The sequence below is a fragment of the Schistocerca piceifrons genome, chromosome 1 (assembly GCF_021461385.2).
Source record: "Schistocerca piceifrons isolate TAMUIC-IGC-003096 chromosome 1, iqSchPice1.1, whole genome shotgun sequence".
In the NCBI taxonomy this organism is placed as follows: Eukaryota; Metazoa; Arthropoda; class Insecta; order Orthoptera; family Acrididae; genus Schistocerca; species Schistocerca piceifrons.
Window position 1 is genome coordinate 368,166,944 of NC_060138.1, and position 17,165 is coordinate 368,184,108.

General features: G+C 40.6%; 1 protein-coding gene across 1 annotated transcript in view; it reads left to right on the forward strand.

The window, feature by feature from the left end:
* Positions 1–227: 227 nt before the first annotated feature.
* Positions 228–17,165, forward strand: part of LOC124786213 (protein similar) — a 740,085-nt gene continuing 723,147 nt past the window's right edge. Inside the window, exon 1 of the mRNA XM_047254246.1 lies at positions 228–409. Coding sequence (XP_047110202.1) covers positions 375–409 — 35 coding nt within the window. The 5' untranslated portion in view covers positions 228–374. The remainder of the gene's footprint in view (positions 410–17,165) is intronic.

Consider the following 17,165-nt stretch of genomic DNA (forward strand, 5'->3'; position numbering starts at 1 on the left):
TTGTTAAGGTGATAACACATAGATTTAGGCCCCTCTGGAAGCAGAATTGCTACGTCCTAATGCATATTCGTTCCTATTAAATTTTCTGAGTCTCAGCTGATTGTCACATGCCGGAAAATCGTGTGTTGTAGAAAGATTGAAAGCGTAGCGGTTCTCACGTTTTAGAAGGCTGTGGACGGCACGTCGCTTGACAAGCTTAATAACAGAGGGCAGCACGGTATTTCCAGTTTGACGTCAGCTGGTGTGCGTTGTGTTTGTGTGCCGTACTTTCGTATATTGTGATTTTTTTGTGAACATTGTTTTAATAAAGAGCATATTTAAGAACTTTCCGAAGAATTTTGTGTGCTTAACGACAAAGGTACAACTGCTTCGTCATGGAGAAAAAGAAATCTACCAAGGAAAAGCGGAGGTAAGTTCAAGTTGTTTATGGCTGCTCGTGTATTAAAGTAGGTCAATTCGTGAATTTCCGCAACATTGCAGCCGGTTCCGTGGCTTCTACGTTTCCGTAAAAGATCAAGCCTATAAGAATTTAATAAGCTGATGTAATTGTGTGCATAGGTTCTGTCATGATAAGAGAGTGTTGTACACATAACTTACCATAACCTTATGAGAAAGCAACTTTACTAACAGTAAACATATGTGAACTCTGTAACTTCTGAAGCAAATCCTGCTGGACTACAGCTTTTACATCCTAATTAGAGATTCTTGGAGGTCGCCTGTTTTATTTTGAATTGCTATATCTTATTCCCTCGCTGAAATTTGTCTATTATAGTGAGTGCATCATATTTGTACCTCCTTAGAGACGTGTGTTTTGGATGGATTAAGTGTCCTTGTAAACTACTGAGCATAAATAATGATGTTTCAGTTAATTCTTGTTTATGTAAGAGAATGTTTTTCCGATGACAGTGTTCAGAACAGCCCATATGACTGCGGCTAAACAGTCAGGCAGATGCAGAATAATATTGGGCTCTTAGACTGTGTCTTACGATTATACTTTTTTATAAACATCGTTATTGTGTGCTTACTGCATGTGTTTTTGTCAATGCTTTGTTGTCACCACCTGGCGAAGACAAATTTTTGTTGTGCGCACAGAACAAACTACACGTGTTTGCAGGCAACCTTTGTGTCGCTTAATCTGAACTACGTTATAGAATTTGTTATTGTTTTCTTGCTGAAATCATAAATTCACTGCTGTTCATTAGGCTACTAGTTGACAAGGTCAAGAAGGTCACTTAATCGGTAGCACTAATACTAATCATTAAGAAAATTGTAATCGGATGTTACTATCTCGTGAAGCTTTCCATGTAATTATATTTACCTTCGTACGTAATCACGTGCGGTATCTGTGGTAGTGGCGGACAATTCACCAGCTGATCGGTTCCCAATTTGTTATGTATGCATTGTTTAGTGAGTGCTGTAAATTTGCGCTTGCAGACTGTAAAAGCGTGTTCTCAGTTTTACTGCCCAACAGCATTCTATACGTTCGATTTTTTGTCTTAATTAATGTTGCTGTGTTAAGTGGTTGTTTATGAGGTTCACTTCTGAGAGAAAATGTTGAGGTATGAACTCGCAAAATTATGCCGTGTTTAGTTAAAGATCTACCTGCCGTTTCACAATTTTTTTATCTTGAGTTAAAATTGATTTAAGGTAGTGATAGGGTTAATAACACTACAATTTATTTTTCGCTGCCTTGCTTGTAATATATACCACAGGCTCAGTTTCTAGAGGCAAAGAGTCTCATTGGAGCAATTGAAGGAACGAGAAACCAGTAACGTACAGACAACAGTTTATTAAGACCTCATAGAGCTTTTCGTCAATATATGTAAAGTTTAAAACAGCTATGTTCACAGTTTACTGAAAAATGAACCTCAGAAAATCTTTCTCAAGCCAGTAGTCTACAAATAAGTGATTTGTAAAAATGTGTTGCTTCTGTACTGGCTTACATTTGTGATAGATCATGCAAGTAAGGATGGTTCACTTTTCATGTTATCGTGAACCATGGAACTTCTAGCTCGTTTTCATAAAAGCGTTTTTATAATTTGAATTAGAAAGCAACGTACCTCAAGCTACTTCCCGGCTGCGCCAAATGACTAGCTTCGGTAGAAATAGACTTTTTTGTGGAGCCAATTTAACAGGGCAGACGCCAGTTCTTCTACTTGATGAGTAGAAGCTACTACTTATGTACCCAGAGTCTATAGTTGGGAATGATAAGGCTATCCAATGACATTCGTGACAGATAAGATAAATATCTTCATGATCACACCTCTAGTTATCTACTTCTTATCGTTTGTTATTCGCAAAGCAGTTTATTTACGTGTTACTGTGTGGAATTCTGTTTCTAAAAATTATATTAAAAAACAAATGTGTTTTCTAAGCCTTTCAAACACTCAGGGGTATTTTCTACCTTTTTTGCGTAGGTAATCTCACTCATAGACGTGATCATTTTGTCTGCCGATAAAGCGTTATAGCACTGTCCTGAGCTTGCAACATTAGTTTTGGTTTGAACAGTTTGAAGGAATAGTAACAAGTACTATCACATTTCGGATTTGTCAATTCTTCAGCTGGAGTTAGGTGGGATGTGGATGATTCGCAATGGTGCGGCATAGTTTTCACGTGTAAATTATCCAGAGCATGGATGCGATGTATCTTTCTCGCCAACCTTTCTTAATTTCTTGTGCGAAAACATTGTCAGTCATTTAGCTATTTTAGGCTACGTTATTACATGTGAACTGGAATATGGCATGCAAAGGGACGTAGTATACGCAGAAATTTATGAAATGTTTTTGATGGTGATTGTATTGATTTGCTTTTGTCGGCCCTGTTCATCTAACGGTTCTATGCAGAACAGGTGCTAAAGCATAAATCTAACATATGTGATAGTGTACAAAGTTATTGTTGTAGATATAAATTGTTTTTGTTGAAATTCAGTTAACTTGAAAACACATTACTTTCTAAACAAAATTAATCATTTTTGTGTTGTATTTTTTACTATCACAGTTTAAAAAAAAGCATCTCACGCCAAGAACTCACAATCGTATTCAATGAGTTTGTCAGAATGCCTAGGGCAGCATAGAGTTTTTAATGAACTGAGATTTTCAACATATTGTATGAAAACCATCCAAAATGATCCAAACACTCTTTGAAATTATTACTTTTATATCGTTTTTTTTTATTTCTAGTGGTTTAGCAGGTAGCATACTGGACACACATTCGCCCATTCTGATGTCGGTTTTCCGTGGTTTTCTTTATCGATTAAAGTGACTGCTGGGATGGTTCCTTTCAAATGGACGCGACGTTTCTCATTCCTCTGGAATGGATCCTTTGGAACGGACGCGACCTTTTGCGTTTCTCGTCCAGTCCGACCACGTGTTCCGTTCCAGAATGATGTCAAGTCAAACACTTTTCTTCCTTTGCTTCTTGATAACACTGCAGTCCTTTCATACGTTACGTCAATGGATATTGACTCTCATCATGTGTCTACTCTAACCTGTTCGTATTTATTTTAGTAATATAAATTCTCTACGTCGCGTGTTTTGTCGTTTTGGGAAAACGGCATTAAAAATGTGAAACAAAAGATTAAAAATCTCTCGGTGTACATGCCGCGGCATGTACACCGAGAGATTTTTACTCAAGAAATACGTCGCGAAAGACTTCGTAGCCAAAAGATTAAAAAGTTGCAAATATTGGGTCCAAGAAGAAAATGTATTTCAGCTCTATTATGATGAGCATTTTTAAAGTAAGATGGACGGTATTTGGGTCTAGTACTGAAGTAAACAATTATTTGACCATTACGTGACATATTCTATTTACTCGAGCATCTTCTCACTAAAAGCCAAGGGAACGGTAAAGCTTATCCACCGACCTATGTGTAGCCACATTACATACGGTGAAACAGAATAATCTGGAAGGAATTTATTTGCGAAGCAAAATTTGTAGGCTGGATGGGGACAGAATATAGTGCAAACAATGAAAGTATACGGGGTAGTCAAATGAAAACGAGTACATTTATCCCATGGGCCCACATGTAGCCAAGTGTTTTTTTCTGCGCCGCTGCTGTTTTGCTGGGAAACCCTTGCACATTCTCCAAACAGTCCCGATTTCCATACCTTTGGAACTCTTCAAAAGACATTCGTGGCCGTCAGTTTGCTTCGGTGTACGCTTTGGTACAATCACGGTTCCACAATCAAGCGCAGACATTTTTCCATGAAGGCATCTCACAGTGGGTTAAATTATTAACAGCTATGGCGTATTCTTTTGAAATAATATACAGTGTACTTACTTTTTCGTCAGTCTCGTTGACTGCCCCATATGTGATGTGTGTTGCCGCCGAGGTTGTTTGTGACGGCTGTAGAACAAGGATATTGCAAATTTCCTGTGCAACATGTGTTTGTGAATGCAGGTAATACTCGCGAAGAGAAATCCAAACTCATCAGCTATGGACATCTAAAACCAATCAGCACATGCTGCGTAGCAATCCAGAAATCGCCGTTTGAAAAGAAAAACGTATCACCGATAATTAAGAATCTTTATGCAGTGGCCCTTCTTAACCATCACTTGAAGTATCTTCAAGTATACCTTAATTGGATGGTGGTAGAGAGACCGCAGGAGGAGTAAAAGATTGTTTGATGAAGGTTGCCTAACGCAGCTGCAAATTGCAGTGTGTTACAACACACACACAGTACATTTCGAACGTATGGAGTAGATAATGGGTTGACTAGATGGGAGTTGATGTTCCTATTTGGAAATAACGAGGCCATAACAAAGGTTTATGCTAATAAAGATTGGACTACATCAATCAAATAACAGAGGACGTCGGTTGTAAATGCTGTTGTGAGATAGAGAGGTTGGCACAAGAGATGAAGTCTCAGCGAACAGCTCAATCCGGTCAGAAGACTAATGGCCCCCAAATAATAATAATAATAATAATAATAATAATGTTTACATAAATACATACATAAAAACCACTAAGTCAAAAATATATTTATAAATAACGTTTAGTCATGTGCAATACATTCCTTGGCTTGTCTATCTCTGATTGACTGAACATTATTTATAAATTTTGTATTTTTGACATTGGATTTTTTGACGTACAGTTTGCTCGTGCTGTTAACAAAAACCAGACATATGCTTCCTTTCGCAGAGGCGCTCATGCCCTCTTTCTACGCATCTGCCCTCTCCTTAGCGTTTAAGGAGAGTTTGGATTTTTTCGGGTTATTATCCACCAATAAAATTTGCAATTTTCGCAATAAAATGGTATACAAATCATTTATGAGCTCGAATGAGAATTTTTTTTTAAATGTCATCTAATTAAAAACCTTACATGCATTACTTCAAGGTAAGATAAAGTTGGTAACTATTTACATAGAGTGCTGTGGGTTACAGTATTACAAAGGCGAAATTATGTTGATTTATTGGTGGCTCTGTCGATAACAATATGGTAGCTGTTCATAATGTAAGCTCATGTACTATCTAGAAGATCTAAGAATCCTACAGCTACAGCGACCAGTGTCGAGACCGGAAAGATAATCGAATTTCAGATTCTGAGAAAATATTGTTATAACTGTAAATCAGTGAAGTAAACAGAACGTATCTGTGATAGGAACTCTGAAAGAACAAGTGGTGCAGCTATTGAAATTTTCAGTCGGTCCTTGAATGATACGAGTGTTTGTTATTCTATGTTCTTGTGTGGTGGGGAATCAAAGGTATACAACAGTGTAGTAGCAGCTCGGCCTTGTGGTGATAAGATTATCAAAAAGCAGGTATGTGTGGCTCACCTCCGGGAGAGGATCTCAACTGGGTAAGGAAGTTGAAACTAACAAGTTTGAGAAACAACAAACCTTCTGATTGTAAAAGGGGCAGGCGGGCAGACAGAATTATTGATGAATTGCAACAGTACTGTGGGACGAGCATTAGGATTGACACTGATTATTTGTACAGAATGCGGCAGGCATTGTGGGTTACATTGTTCCTCAAACTGTCAACAAATGGCAAACCAATAATTAACTTTGCCTCCCGTACAAAATTGATGGTAAGTAACGCAACGCCCAACATTCAGACAGTTCATAGAGCCAGAAACATTCCGCTCCAGCTGCAGTCATGGAAATTACAAATCCAATTTACAGAGAATTGGCACATTCTCACTTCTTGAAGAGTCTGTATGGGCAGACGCAGAATCTAAATAAGTCTTTCAAAAACTCATACGGACTCACATACCAAAAAAATGTTTGTTGGGAGGCAGACGCTAAGATGCCGGGTCTGGGGTTCTTTTATTGCTTTTAATGATGGCTCTCCCAGGGCTGTCAGTAGTTCTGACGGGATGTCGTCTACACAAAGGGCCGTGTTTCGACGTGGGTCTTCCAGTGGTCCATCAAATTCTCCTCGCAGGATCATATATCATCTTCATCTGCGTCCGCTTCCATTTCTATAATATTGCCGTCAAGTTCGTCTACCTTGTATAGACCTATATATTCCGTCCACCTTTCTGCTTTCCCTTATTTGCGTAGTACTTGTTTTCCATATGAACTCTTGATATTCATACAGTTCTTCCCTTTTCTCCAAAAGTCTCACTAATTTTCCTGTGGGTGGTATCTATTTTTCCCCCGGACAAAAATGTTTCTAAAGCCTTACATTGGGCGTCTAGCAACTCCTCCAATCTCTCTTTATAGATTTTGTATCCCCTTTCACCTGCTTCATTTGTGGAACGAAATTATTTCTGAAACATGGACCTATAAAAGTAGGCCCATATTTACCACTTTTAATATTAAATTGTTTCACTTTGTAGAACAACAAAAAACTGACTGAGTAGCACACGTTCCCACATTGTCGACATACATGTTTGCTTAAAGATTTTGATGAAGGATTTATGTCAAATTCATATTAGACGAGTTCAAGGGATAGATTTGCTTGCACCACCATTGAAAATATAATTGGTACGCCAATACGGCTGACTTCTGTCATGCCCACTCGTGTTTCATTTTCGTTACATTGATTAACAAGATTTTTTTATACTCTCAATCCGTATTCTGTACTCATTTTACTGTTCATTCCACTGAGCAGAGCATGTAATACTTCTTCACTTTCATTCAGGATAGCAATGTCATCAGTGAATCGTATCATTGATATACTAACACCTTGAATTTTAATAGCTCTCCTGAACCTTTCATTTATTTCCATCATTGCTTGTTCGATGTACAGATTGAACAGAAGGGGGAAAGATTACATCCCTGCCCTACAATCTTTTTAATCTGAGCACATCTTTCTTGGTTGTCTACTCTTGGTTCAAATGGCTCTGAGCACATGCGACTTAACTTCCGAGGTCATCAGTCGCCTAGAACTTAGAACTAATTAAATCTAACTAACCTAAGGACACCACACACATTCATGCCCGAGGCAGGATTCGAACCTGCGACCGTAGCGGTCGCTCGGCTCCAGACTGTAGCACCTAGAACCGCACGGCCACTCCGGCCGGCTGTCTTCTCTTATTATTCCCTCTTGGCTCTTGTACATATTGTATATTACCCCCGTCTCCCTATAGCTTACCCCTATTTTTCTCAGAATTTCGAACATCTTGCACACTTTTACATTGCCGAAAGTTTTTTTCCAGGTCGACAAAATCATGTGAACGTGTCTTGGTTTTTCTTTAGACTTGTTTTCATTGTCAACCGCAACATCAGAACTGCCTCTGATGCCTTTACCTTTCCTAAAGCCAAACTGATAGTCGTCTAACACATCTTCAATTTTCTTTTTCATTCTTCTGTATTTTATTCTTGTCAGCAAGTTGTACATGGGCTAAGCTGATTGTGCTATATTTCTCGTACTTGTCAGCGTTCGCAGTCTTTGGAATTGTGTGGATGATATTTTTCCGCAAGTCAGGTGGTAGGTGACTAGGCTCACACATTCTACACACCAACGTGAATAGTCGTTTTTCGCCACTTCCCCCCACGATTATTAGAAATTGTGATGGAATGTTATCTATCGCTTCTGCCTTATTCGATCATAAATTCTGCAAAGCTCTTTTAAATTCTGTTTCTAATACTGGATACCCCATCTCTTCTAAATCGACTTCTGTTTCTTCTTCTGTCACATCACACACATCTTCCCCCTTCATAGAGGCCTTCAACCTTTTTCAACCTATCCGCTCTCCTCTCTGAATTGAACAGTGGAATTCCCGTTGCACTCTTAATGTTACCACCCTTGCTTTTAATTTTACTGAAGGCTGTTTTGACTTTCCTGTATGCTGAGTCAGTCCTTCCAACAATCATTTCTTTTTCGGTTTCTTTACACTTTTCATGCAGGCATTTCACCTTAGCTCTCCAGCACTGCACTGCCTACTTATTTCATTCCTCAGTTACTTGTATTTCTGAATTTCCTTGAACATTTTTTTACATCCTTCTTTCATCGATCAATCGAAGTATTTCTTCTGTTACCCATGGTTTCTTCGCAGTTACCTTTTTTGTACCTATGTTTCCCTTCCCAACTTCTGTGATGGCCCTTTTTAGAGATGTCCACTCCTCTTCAACTGTACTGCCTATTGAACTATTCCTTATGCTAATCTATATCTTTAGAGAACTTCAAACTATCTCGTCATTCCTTAGTACTTCCGTATCCCACTTCTTTGCATATTGATTCTTCCTGATTAATCTCCAAAACTTCAGCCTACTCTTCATCACTACTAAATTGTGACCTTAGTCTGTTTCTGCTCCTGGGTACGCGTTACAATCCAGTATCTGATTTCGAAATATCTTGTTTGACCATGATGTAATTTGATTAAATCTTCCCATATCACCCGGCCTTTTTCAAGTATACCACCTCGTCTTGTGTGTATTCGCTATTACTAGCTGATATTTATTACAGAACTCAGTTAGTATTTCTCCCCTCTCATTCTTTGTCCCAAGCCTATTTTCTCCTGCAACCTTTTTTTCTAACCCTTCGCCTACAACTGCATTCCAGTCTCCCACGACTACTAGATTTTCATCTCCCTTTACGTACTGTGTTACTCTTTCAATATCCTCATATACTTTCTCTGTCTCTTCATCTTCCGCCTGCGACTTCGGCATGTATATCTGAAGTATCGTTGTCGGTGTTGGTTTGCTGTCGGTTCCGATAAGAACAACCTTATCAATGAACTGTTCATAGTAACACACTCTTTGCCCTATCTTCCTATTCATAACGAATCTTATTCCCATTATACCATTTTCCGCTGCTGTCATCCTATACCCGTCGGACCAGAAATCCTTGCCTTCTTTCAATTTTACTTCACTGACCCCCACTATATCTAGATTGACCCTTTGCATTTCCATTTCAGATTTTCTAGCTTCCGTACCACGTTCAAGCTTCTGACATTCCACGCTCCGACTCTTAGAACGTTATCGTACCTTTGGTTATTCAGTCTTTTTCTCATGGTCACCTCCTCCTTGGCAGTCCCCTCCCAGTGATCCGAATGGGTGACTATTCCGGAATCTTTTGCCAATGGAGAGATCATCATGACAGTTATTCTGTTACAGGCCGCATGTCCTGTGGATACGCGTTATGTCTCTTTAATGCAGTGGTTTCCATTGCCTTCTGTATACTCATGTCGTTGAGCATTGCTGATTCTTCCGCCTTTAGGGGCAGTTTCCTACCCCGAGGACAAGAGAGTATCCTGAACCCCTGTCCGCTCCTCCACCCTTTTTGACGATTTTTAGAGAATACAAAAAACAAAATGTATGAATCATTTTAAAAAAGAAAGATGACGTGTAGTAGATAGAAGAAAAGAATGATAATTAAATTTGGAGAACAACAATAGCCTCCAGCAGGAATCGCGAAAAACTCCGTCAAAGACATTTGGAAAATTACTCTGTTACAGCTGCTGGTTGTTTTGAAGTACATTTACCGTAAACTGCCAACGCGTCAGATCCGAGTCGTTCGATGGAAATCTTTTCCAAATAAATGAGGCTTCAGTAATGGAACGCGATAAGATGAGGTGTGACGAACAGTTAGCTTATCACTGAAGGGAAAAGCAGTGGCGCCCCGGCGCAGTACTTGCCGTTACTAGTAAAAGCCGGAGTCTCGATGATTCTGCTTTCTTACACGGAAGGTGCCTCTACTGTTGGAGGAATCGTTTCAGTTCGGCAATGAGATTTAAGAGCGTTGGTTGCAGAGTATAACGTGTTACGGCATCAGTGACTTAGTTCCCGCAATGGTTTCCGTGCTAGAGTTATGGCAACACGTTATGTTTATTTTTCAGTAAATGAGTTATGTTTATATACGATCATTTTAGGTTACGCTTGACTGGCCATTACGATCATCAGTTGAAAATACAAATTACTGTTGGTGAAATCGTAACTTTTGACTGGGTTGCGTATTTTGAAATCCATAATTGTGTTTTTAATCGTAGAAATATTCAAATTGTACGCTTGCGCAATTTTCGTAAGCATATTCAGTCCCTGTTGGTGATTGTTCTCAGATTCAACTAAAATCAGTGGTGCAGATGAATCTTAACGTTAAAATGGGTATTCACCAGTGATCTCGTCAGCCAAATTCCTCCTCTTCATCTACTACATCCACATGATTCCTCTGCTATCCACACTTACATGTTTGGCAGTAAGTTAATTCGAAAACTTTCAGAGTATTTCACGGCCGTTTCACTCTCGAATACCTATTTAAAAATTGTACACCTGAAGCTCGGATTTCTCATTTTTAATCGCAATGGTTATTTCCTTCAAAATAGGTGGGGGCCAACGAAATATTGTGGTATTCCGAGAAGAAAGTTGTTGACTGATGTTTCCGGAAAAGATCTCGCCGCAACGAAAAACGCGTTTGTTTAAATTATTGCCACAGTAACGCGTTCATCAGATACGCAACACTTTCTCCCCTATTTTGGGATAATACAGCACAAGGTGCCTTTCTTTGAACGTTCTCAGTGTTATCCGTGAATTCATGTGGTAAGAATTCCACACTGCGCAGTAAGACTGCAGAAGAGTTCGGACACGCGTAATGTAAGCTGCCTCTTTAGTAGGTTTGTAGCATATTGTGTTCTGCCAATAAAACACTGTGTTCCGTTCACATATCCCAAAACATTTTTTGTATGGTGGTTTCAATTTAAGTTGGTCGTAATTGTAATCCGAAGTTATCCTGTTAAATCGATAAGCTTTAAATTTGTGTGAATTATCGTAACCAAAAGTTAAAGGATTTATGTATTTATTATCTTTTCTGCTGGTGTGGAGGACCTCACACTTTTTATTGTTGAGGGCCAACTGTCACTTTTCTCAACGTGAAGATATCTTGCTAAATCATTTTGTAATTCGTTTTATATTCTGCTGAGTTAACTATACGGTAAACCACAGCGTCATGTGCAAAGCATCTAAGAGGGCTGCTTAGTTGTCTCTAAAATCGTTTATATAGAATAAGAACAGCAGAGGACGTATATCGCTCGCTTGGGATTTCTGTAGACTAATTCTCGTCAATTAGTACGAACTGTGACCTTTCTAAAAGAAAATCACGAATGAGTCGCACTGCTGTGACGATACTCCACAGGCATTCGATTTGATTAAAAACCGCTTGTGAAGAACGGCTTAAAAATCCTTCCGGAAATATGGAATCAACTTCGATCCCTGACGATATCGCTCATGGTTCCGTGTGAATGAAGAGCCACTTGTGTTTCATAAGAATACTGTCTTCTGAATCAGTGCACGAAGTCATCTACAACCTTGTTTTATGTCGTTCTGTGTTGTACCATGTAAACTAATAAACGTTTTGTCGTTACATATATTGTATACCTCGTACTAAGTTTTGTTGAGGATCCTTTTCAACAATTGGAAAGTTTCTGTTATTTTTATGTTTGTGGTGAGCCTGTCCCTTCTGTCTTCCCTTACCTTACCTTCTGTACGTAGTATGGCCGTTCTACATGAGGACTCAGCCACGGTCATCCTGTGAATGTGCGCATTTACGTGGCTGGAAGGCTATCGGTCAGGTCGTAAGCCCATCCAGCTGAGCAGATCATCGCTCTATCAGCTGGAAAGTATCCCAAACGTAGCTTATAATTTCTAGGATTCTGCGTCGTTTTCATGACGGTTCATAATACTTTACTTACTGAAGATGTAAAATTTGTGTGTGAAAATATAAACGTTTTAAGTACCAGGGAAATTTGTGCAGTTGTTATAACAAAATACTCCTTGACGTAAATGAAAGAATTTCTGCTGGCTCCAGATGTCTACATTTCCTCGGAGAAGCGTTCAAGTCTAAAGCCAAGTAACATCCTACGAAAATGGAGACCCACAATGCCATTCTACCTGTCCTCCTGAGGTTCAGAAGGCTAGACACTAACTTAAAAGGAGCAAAGCTTCTGGCATTTGAAACGGAGACCCGGTGAGAGACGTAGAAATTTGGAGAACAAAAAAGGACACTGAAATTTATGAGATCATGAACCAACTCACCATTTTACAATATCAAAAGAACAGGCGACTCCGATGGGTAGGTCACGTAATCCGTATGCCACAGAATTGACTTCCTAAGCAAGGTATCATTGCCACATTGCAACAAAAAGGCACCAAGGGGTAGGTCGACAGACAGAGGAGAAGATGACGTAAAAAAAAAAAAAAATACACGGAGACTTTGAATGTAGGCAGTTTGAGGAAACAGCATGCCGTGGAGCCTGTTGACATATCGCATGATCTGTAGGGAAGGTGGCCACTGGATAAGTAATCAAGTAATTAACTACTAAAATGTTGTTTGGGGCGGGACTACTATGACAAACCCCCACTTTTCATACTGTCTTCGCGCATGTGTAGGTATTTTAAAACGACAGGGGACACGCTAAGACCGCTGTCGCTGACTCGCGATTTTGAAGCAGTTCGATTAGATTTTATCCTATGTCTTGGAAGCGTGAGGGATACCTTATTTCGTTGTAGTAGCCTGCCATGCAGTTCAGTTTTTAAATAAAGTATGTTTCTTTCGCGTATGTGCTCCAAGTCTATCTTCTCTGCTATCTTGCTGTCGATTTCAGTCACCACCTCTTTACAGCGTTCACTGTTTGCCTAGTACTCCACCCAAGTTGCCTTTTGGTATGAAAATCTCTCTAGAGGCTTTCTTGCTGTTTCACGTAACATCACGTTGTGGAAGCGAGTGGCCTCTTGGAAAATTACGTGAATGTAGAGGTTAATGTGCTGACAACGGGTTTCACCCTACAGGTACATCGGCACTAAAGAACTGCGCGTTGTGTGGTGGAGGCATTTTTCATGCCACTATAATTTCCTTCCCTTTCCTACTGTCGAGATGATCGGCTGTCGGTAATACTCTGTATGAGCTGGAATTTCCCTGATATTAAATCTCATTATGATGCGCAACGTCTCTCTTGTAGGGTCTGCCGCTTGATTCGGATGAGGCTGCCCGTGACGCACACTCCCAAACTTTTAAGAACCCGTGACGAAACACACTGCTCTTCTTTGGATAATCCCTATCACCCGTGTTAATGCTACCTGGCAAGAATATTCTTCCTCCTATCTCCATTATACGTGCGTGGTATGCTACTTCAGAGTGTTTAACATGCTCTTCAGCGTTAATGAAGAGGGCACTTTTAATATTTTTCGAAGTTTGTTCAAAGAGATTTTTTGAGAATTTTATTTAAGGGACCATAGGTCTCCGTTGGGTCGTTAGGGAGTTGACAGTACAGTTATGATTCGTTCAGTTTGTTACCCAATTATCTTTGTTCCTTGTAAAATATTTTCAGCGGTGAAAAGCCTGTAACAATCACTAAAACGTACAACGCTACACGCAGATTGATGCAAGAGCCGACAGACGAAACATATAACTTTCGTCGCAGTATATTCAGTTCATTGTTTCACAACATAACAAATATAGTACTGTTCGCTTACAGATATTGGCCAAATTGGCCACCACCAGTGACTGTTAAAGAACAACCAAAATCCTTGGGAAAAAAACACGAAACAGAACTGAACTGAAGTGAATGCAGATTTAAGGGCAAGGAGTAAAGTGATCATTGCTACTGTCAGTAGCAAGTACCGTGTTTCCAAATACGACGCACGGCACATACTGTCGACGCCTGCATTATTGTGCAGATATTTTCAGTGCAGTGCAGAGACAAATATAAATGGGTGTAATAAATGAAACGTAATGCATCCACTCCGTAATTGAGATGACAAAAGTCGTCGGATACCTCCTAACGTCGTATCGGACCTCCTGTTGCCCAACGTAGCTCGGCGTGATGTGGACTCAACAAGTCGTTGGAAGTCCCCTGCTAAAATATTGAGCGATGCTCCGCTATAGCCGCCCATAATTGCAAAAGTGTTGCTGGTACCGAGCGAGGTGGCACAGCGGTTAGCACACTGGACTCGCATTCGGGAGGACGACGGTTCAATCCCGCGTACGGCCATCCTGATTTAGGCGTTCCGAGATTTCCCTAAATCGCTTCAGGCAAATGCCAGGATGGTTCCTTTGAATGGACACGGCCGACTTCCTTCCCCATCCTTCCCTAATCCGATGAGACGGATGACCTCGCAGTTTGATCTCCTCCCCAAATCAACCCCCAACCCCTTATCCATCGCATGATGATGTTGCTGGTGCATGAGTTTATGCACAAACTGGCCTCTTGATTACATCCCATAAATGTTAATGGGATTAATCTAGGGCGATCTGGGTGGCCAAAACATTCGTTCGAACTGTCCAGAACGTTCTTCAACCAATCGCAAACAATTGTGGTCCGGTGACATGGCGCATTGCGTCTTTGTTTGAGAACATGAAGTCCTTGAATGGCTGCAAATGGTCTCCAAGTAGCCGAACATCACCATTTCCAATCAAATACTAAGGGATCCAGTCCATTATATATAAACACAGCCCGCACCATTATGGAGCCACCACAAGCTTGCACAGTGGCTTGTTGTCAACCTAGGCCCGTGGTTGCGTGGGTTCTGTGCCACACTCGGACCCTACTATCAGCTCTTACCATTGAAATCGGGACTCATCTGGTCAGACCACGACCTTCCAATCGTCCAGGCCCCAACCGATATGGTCACGAGCCCAGGAGAGGCAGCTCGTGGTCGTGCGGTAGCGTTCTCGCTTCCCGCGCCCGGGTTCCCGGGTTCGATTCCCGGCGGGGTCAGGGATTTTCTCTGCCTCATGATGACTGGGTGTTGTGTGATGTCCTTAGGTTAGTCAGGTTTAAGTAGTTCTAAGTTCTAGGGGACTGATGACCATAGATGGTAAGTCCCATAGTGCTCAGAGCCAGGAGAGGCGCTGCAGGCGATGTCGTGCATAGGCACTCGGTTGGTCTTTTGTTGCCATAGCACCTTAACGCCAGATTTCGCCGCATTGCCCTAACGGATACGTTCGTCGTACGTCACACACTGATTTCTGCGATCATTTCACTCAGTGTTGCTTGTCTGTTAGCACTGACAACGATTGCAAACGCGCTGCTCTCAGTCGTTACGGGGAGTCTGTCGGCCACTGCGTTGTCAGTGGTGAGAGGTAATACCCAAAATTTGGTGTTCTCGGCACACTCTTGACTTCGTGGATCTCGGAATATTGAATTCCCTAACGATTTTCGATATGCAATGTCCCATGCTTCTAGCTCCAACTAGCATTTTGCGTTCGTAGTCTGTTAATTTCCGTCGTTCGGCTATAATCACGTTGGAAACCTTTTCACATATCGCTATCACATAACTCTTGTCGCCTCAGTGTATAGCAAAATACTCAGAAAGTATTCCTGAATAACCCCGTAAATTTTGTCGGTGGAGTTCGGGTTTACGCTGCATTGCTATTTTCGTGTGCTTGCCGGTATAAAAAGCGCACTACCTTACGGACACGAAACAGAAACACAATAGCGCGAACGTAACATAACTGAAAAATAGTTACTAAGAGCAACTAAGCAGATGTGTTGGTAAATATTGCAGCCTAAGCGGAAAATTTCGCTGTCATTCAACAGATTTGTAGCTGTGGTACCCAACGTAACGAAGATGTTCCAGTGACTTCCATTCTTCCAATGTTCTCTTCCTCTTACTATCCAGCAGTCTTACACCGCTGCGCAACACCGCGTTATCGCTATTATGCCTTTCATTTCGTCATTTGCAAATCTCATATCTCTGAAAGACATTCGGTATGCATCACTCACTGTCCCCATTAGGCTACAAAATTCAGCAGCGTATCAGTAACCAAGGGGGAGAGAGACACTCTTGAAATCAAAGAGAGAAATATATATTTAGGTGCACATGTTCAAAATGTCGTTTAAAATGACTGAGTGCATACACAACATATTTACAGAAGAGATCATCACTGTACTATGCTATGCCTCCTGCGCTATAAAACGGATTTAAAATTTTCCCAAGTGTTCATTTTGACCATCTCTTCATCTACTGTACCACCTTTTGTCACCTTTTCTGTCTCTTCCTCACTTTTGTTTTAAAATATTCTGCATTTTACGTACGTCTTCACTGAAACTTTAACATGTTGCTATTTTCTGTATTTTTTCCCTTTTTGCCCACATTGGTATAGAAGAAAGCTACAAACGTCACAAGAAGCTCAATGTCATGATTACCTAGAAGGGACGCATGCTAGCGTGTTTATAAAGTGCTCCAACCTCTGTCGATTTTTACTTGTAAACTTTTTAAAAGAAAATAATAGCTGGACAACTACCTTGTCATCACACAATATCTCGTAATTTTGGTCTGTAATCAGGTACATTTCGCAAGACCCCTCATGCAGTATTTCAGGTTATACAACACGGGCTTCGTGTTGAAAACGAATGAGGTTTGTAATACACCAGAATCTTACCAGGAGGTAAGGGTGCAAACTAGTAGACGTCTCGGCTGCAGCACTTGGCGAGATGTACCTATCACCGGAACATTTCTTTTAAGCATAACATTTCAGCAAGCAGTTTCTAGAAGCAAGAGTATCTTTAGTTTTGTAGCTCAGTATACGTATGTAACTGTCGCACTCTTTGTCTTCGGAAGCTAGTGCGATAGCCAGGTATCTAATTTACTCTACTTATCACGAAATTATAGGTTAAAAATTTACTATCTTTCGGGTAATGGTCGTACTGTTGGTTGAGCTGCGTTGCCTTGAGTGGGGGCAACAACAGCAGACATGTGACTCCTACTGTGTCCCTCTTTCTTGGCGTTCTTCCCGCCATTGCAGGTTCCGCACGTGATGTGAGATCGCTCATCGTGGATTTGGCA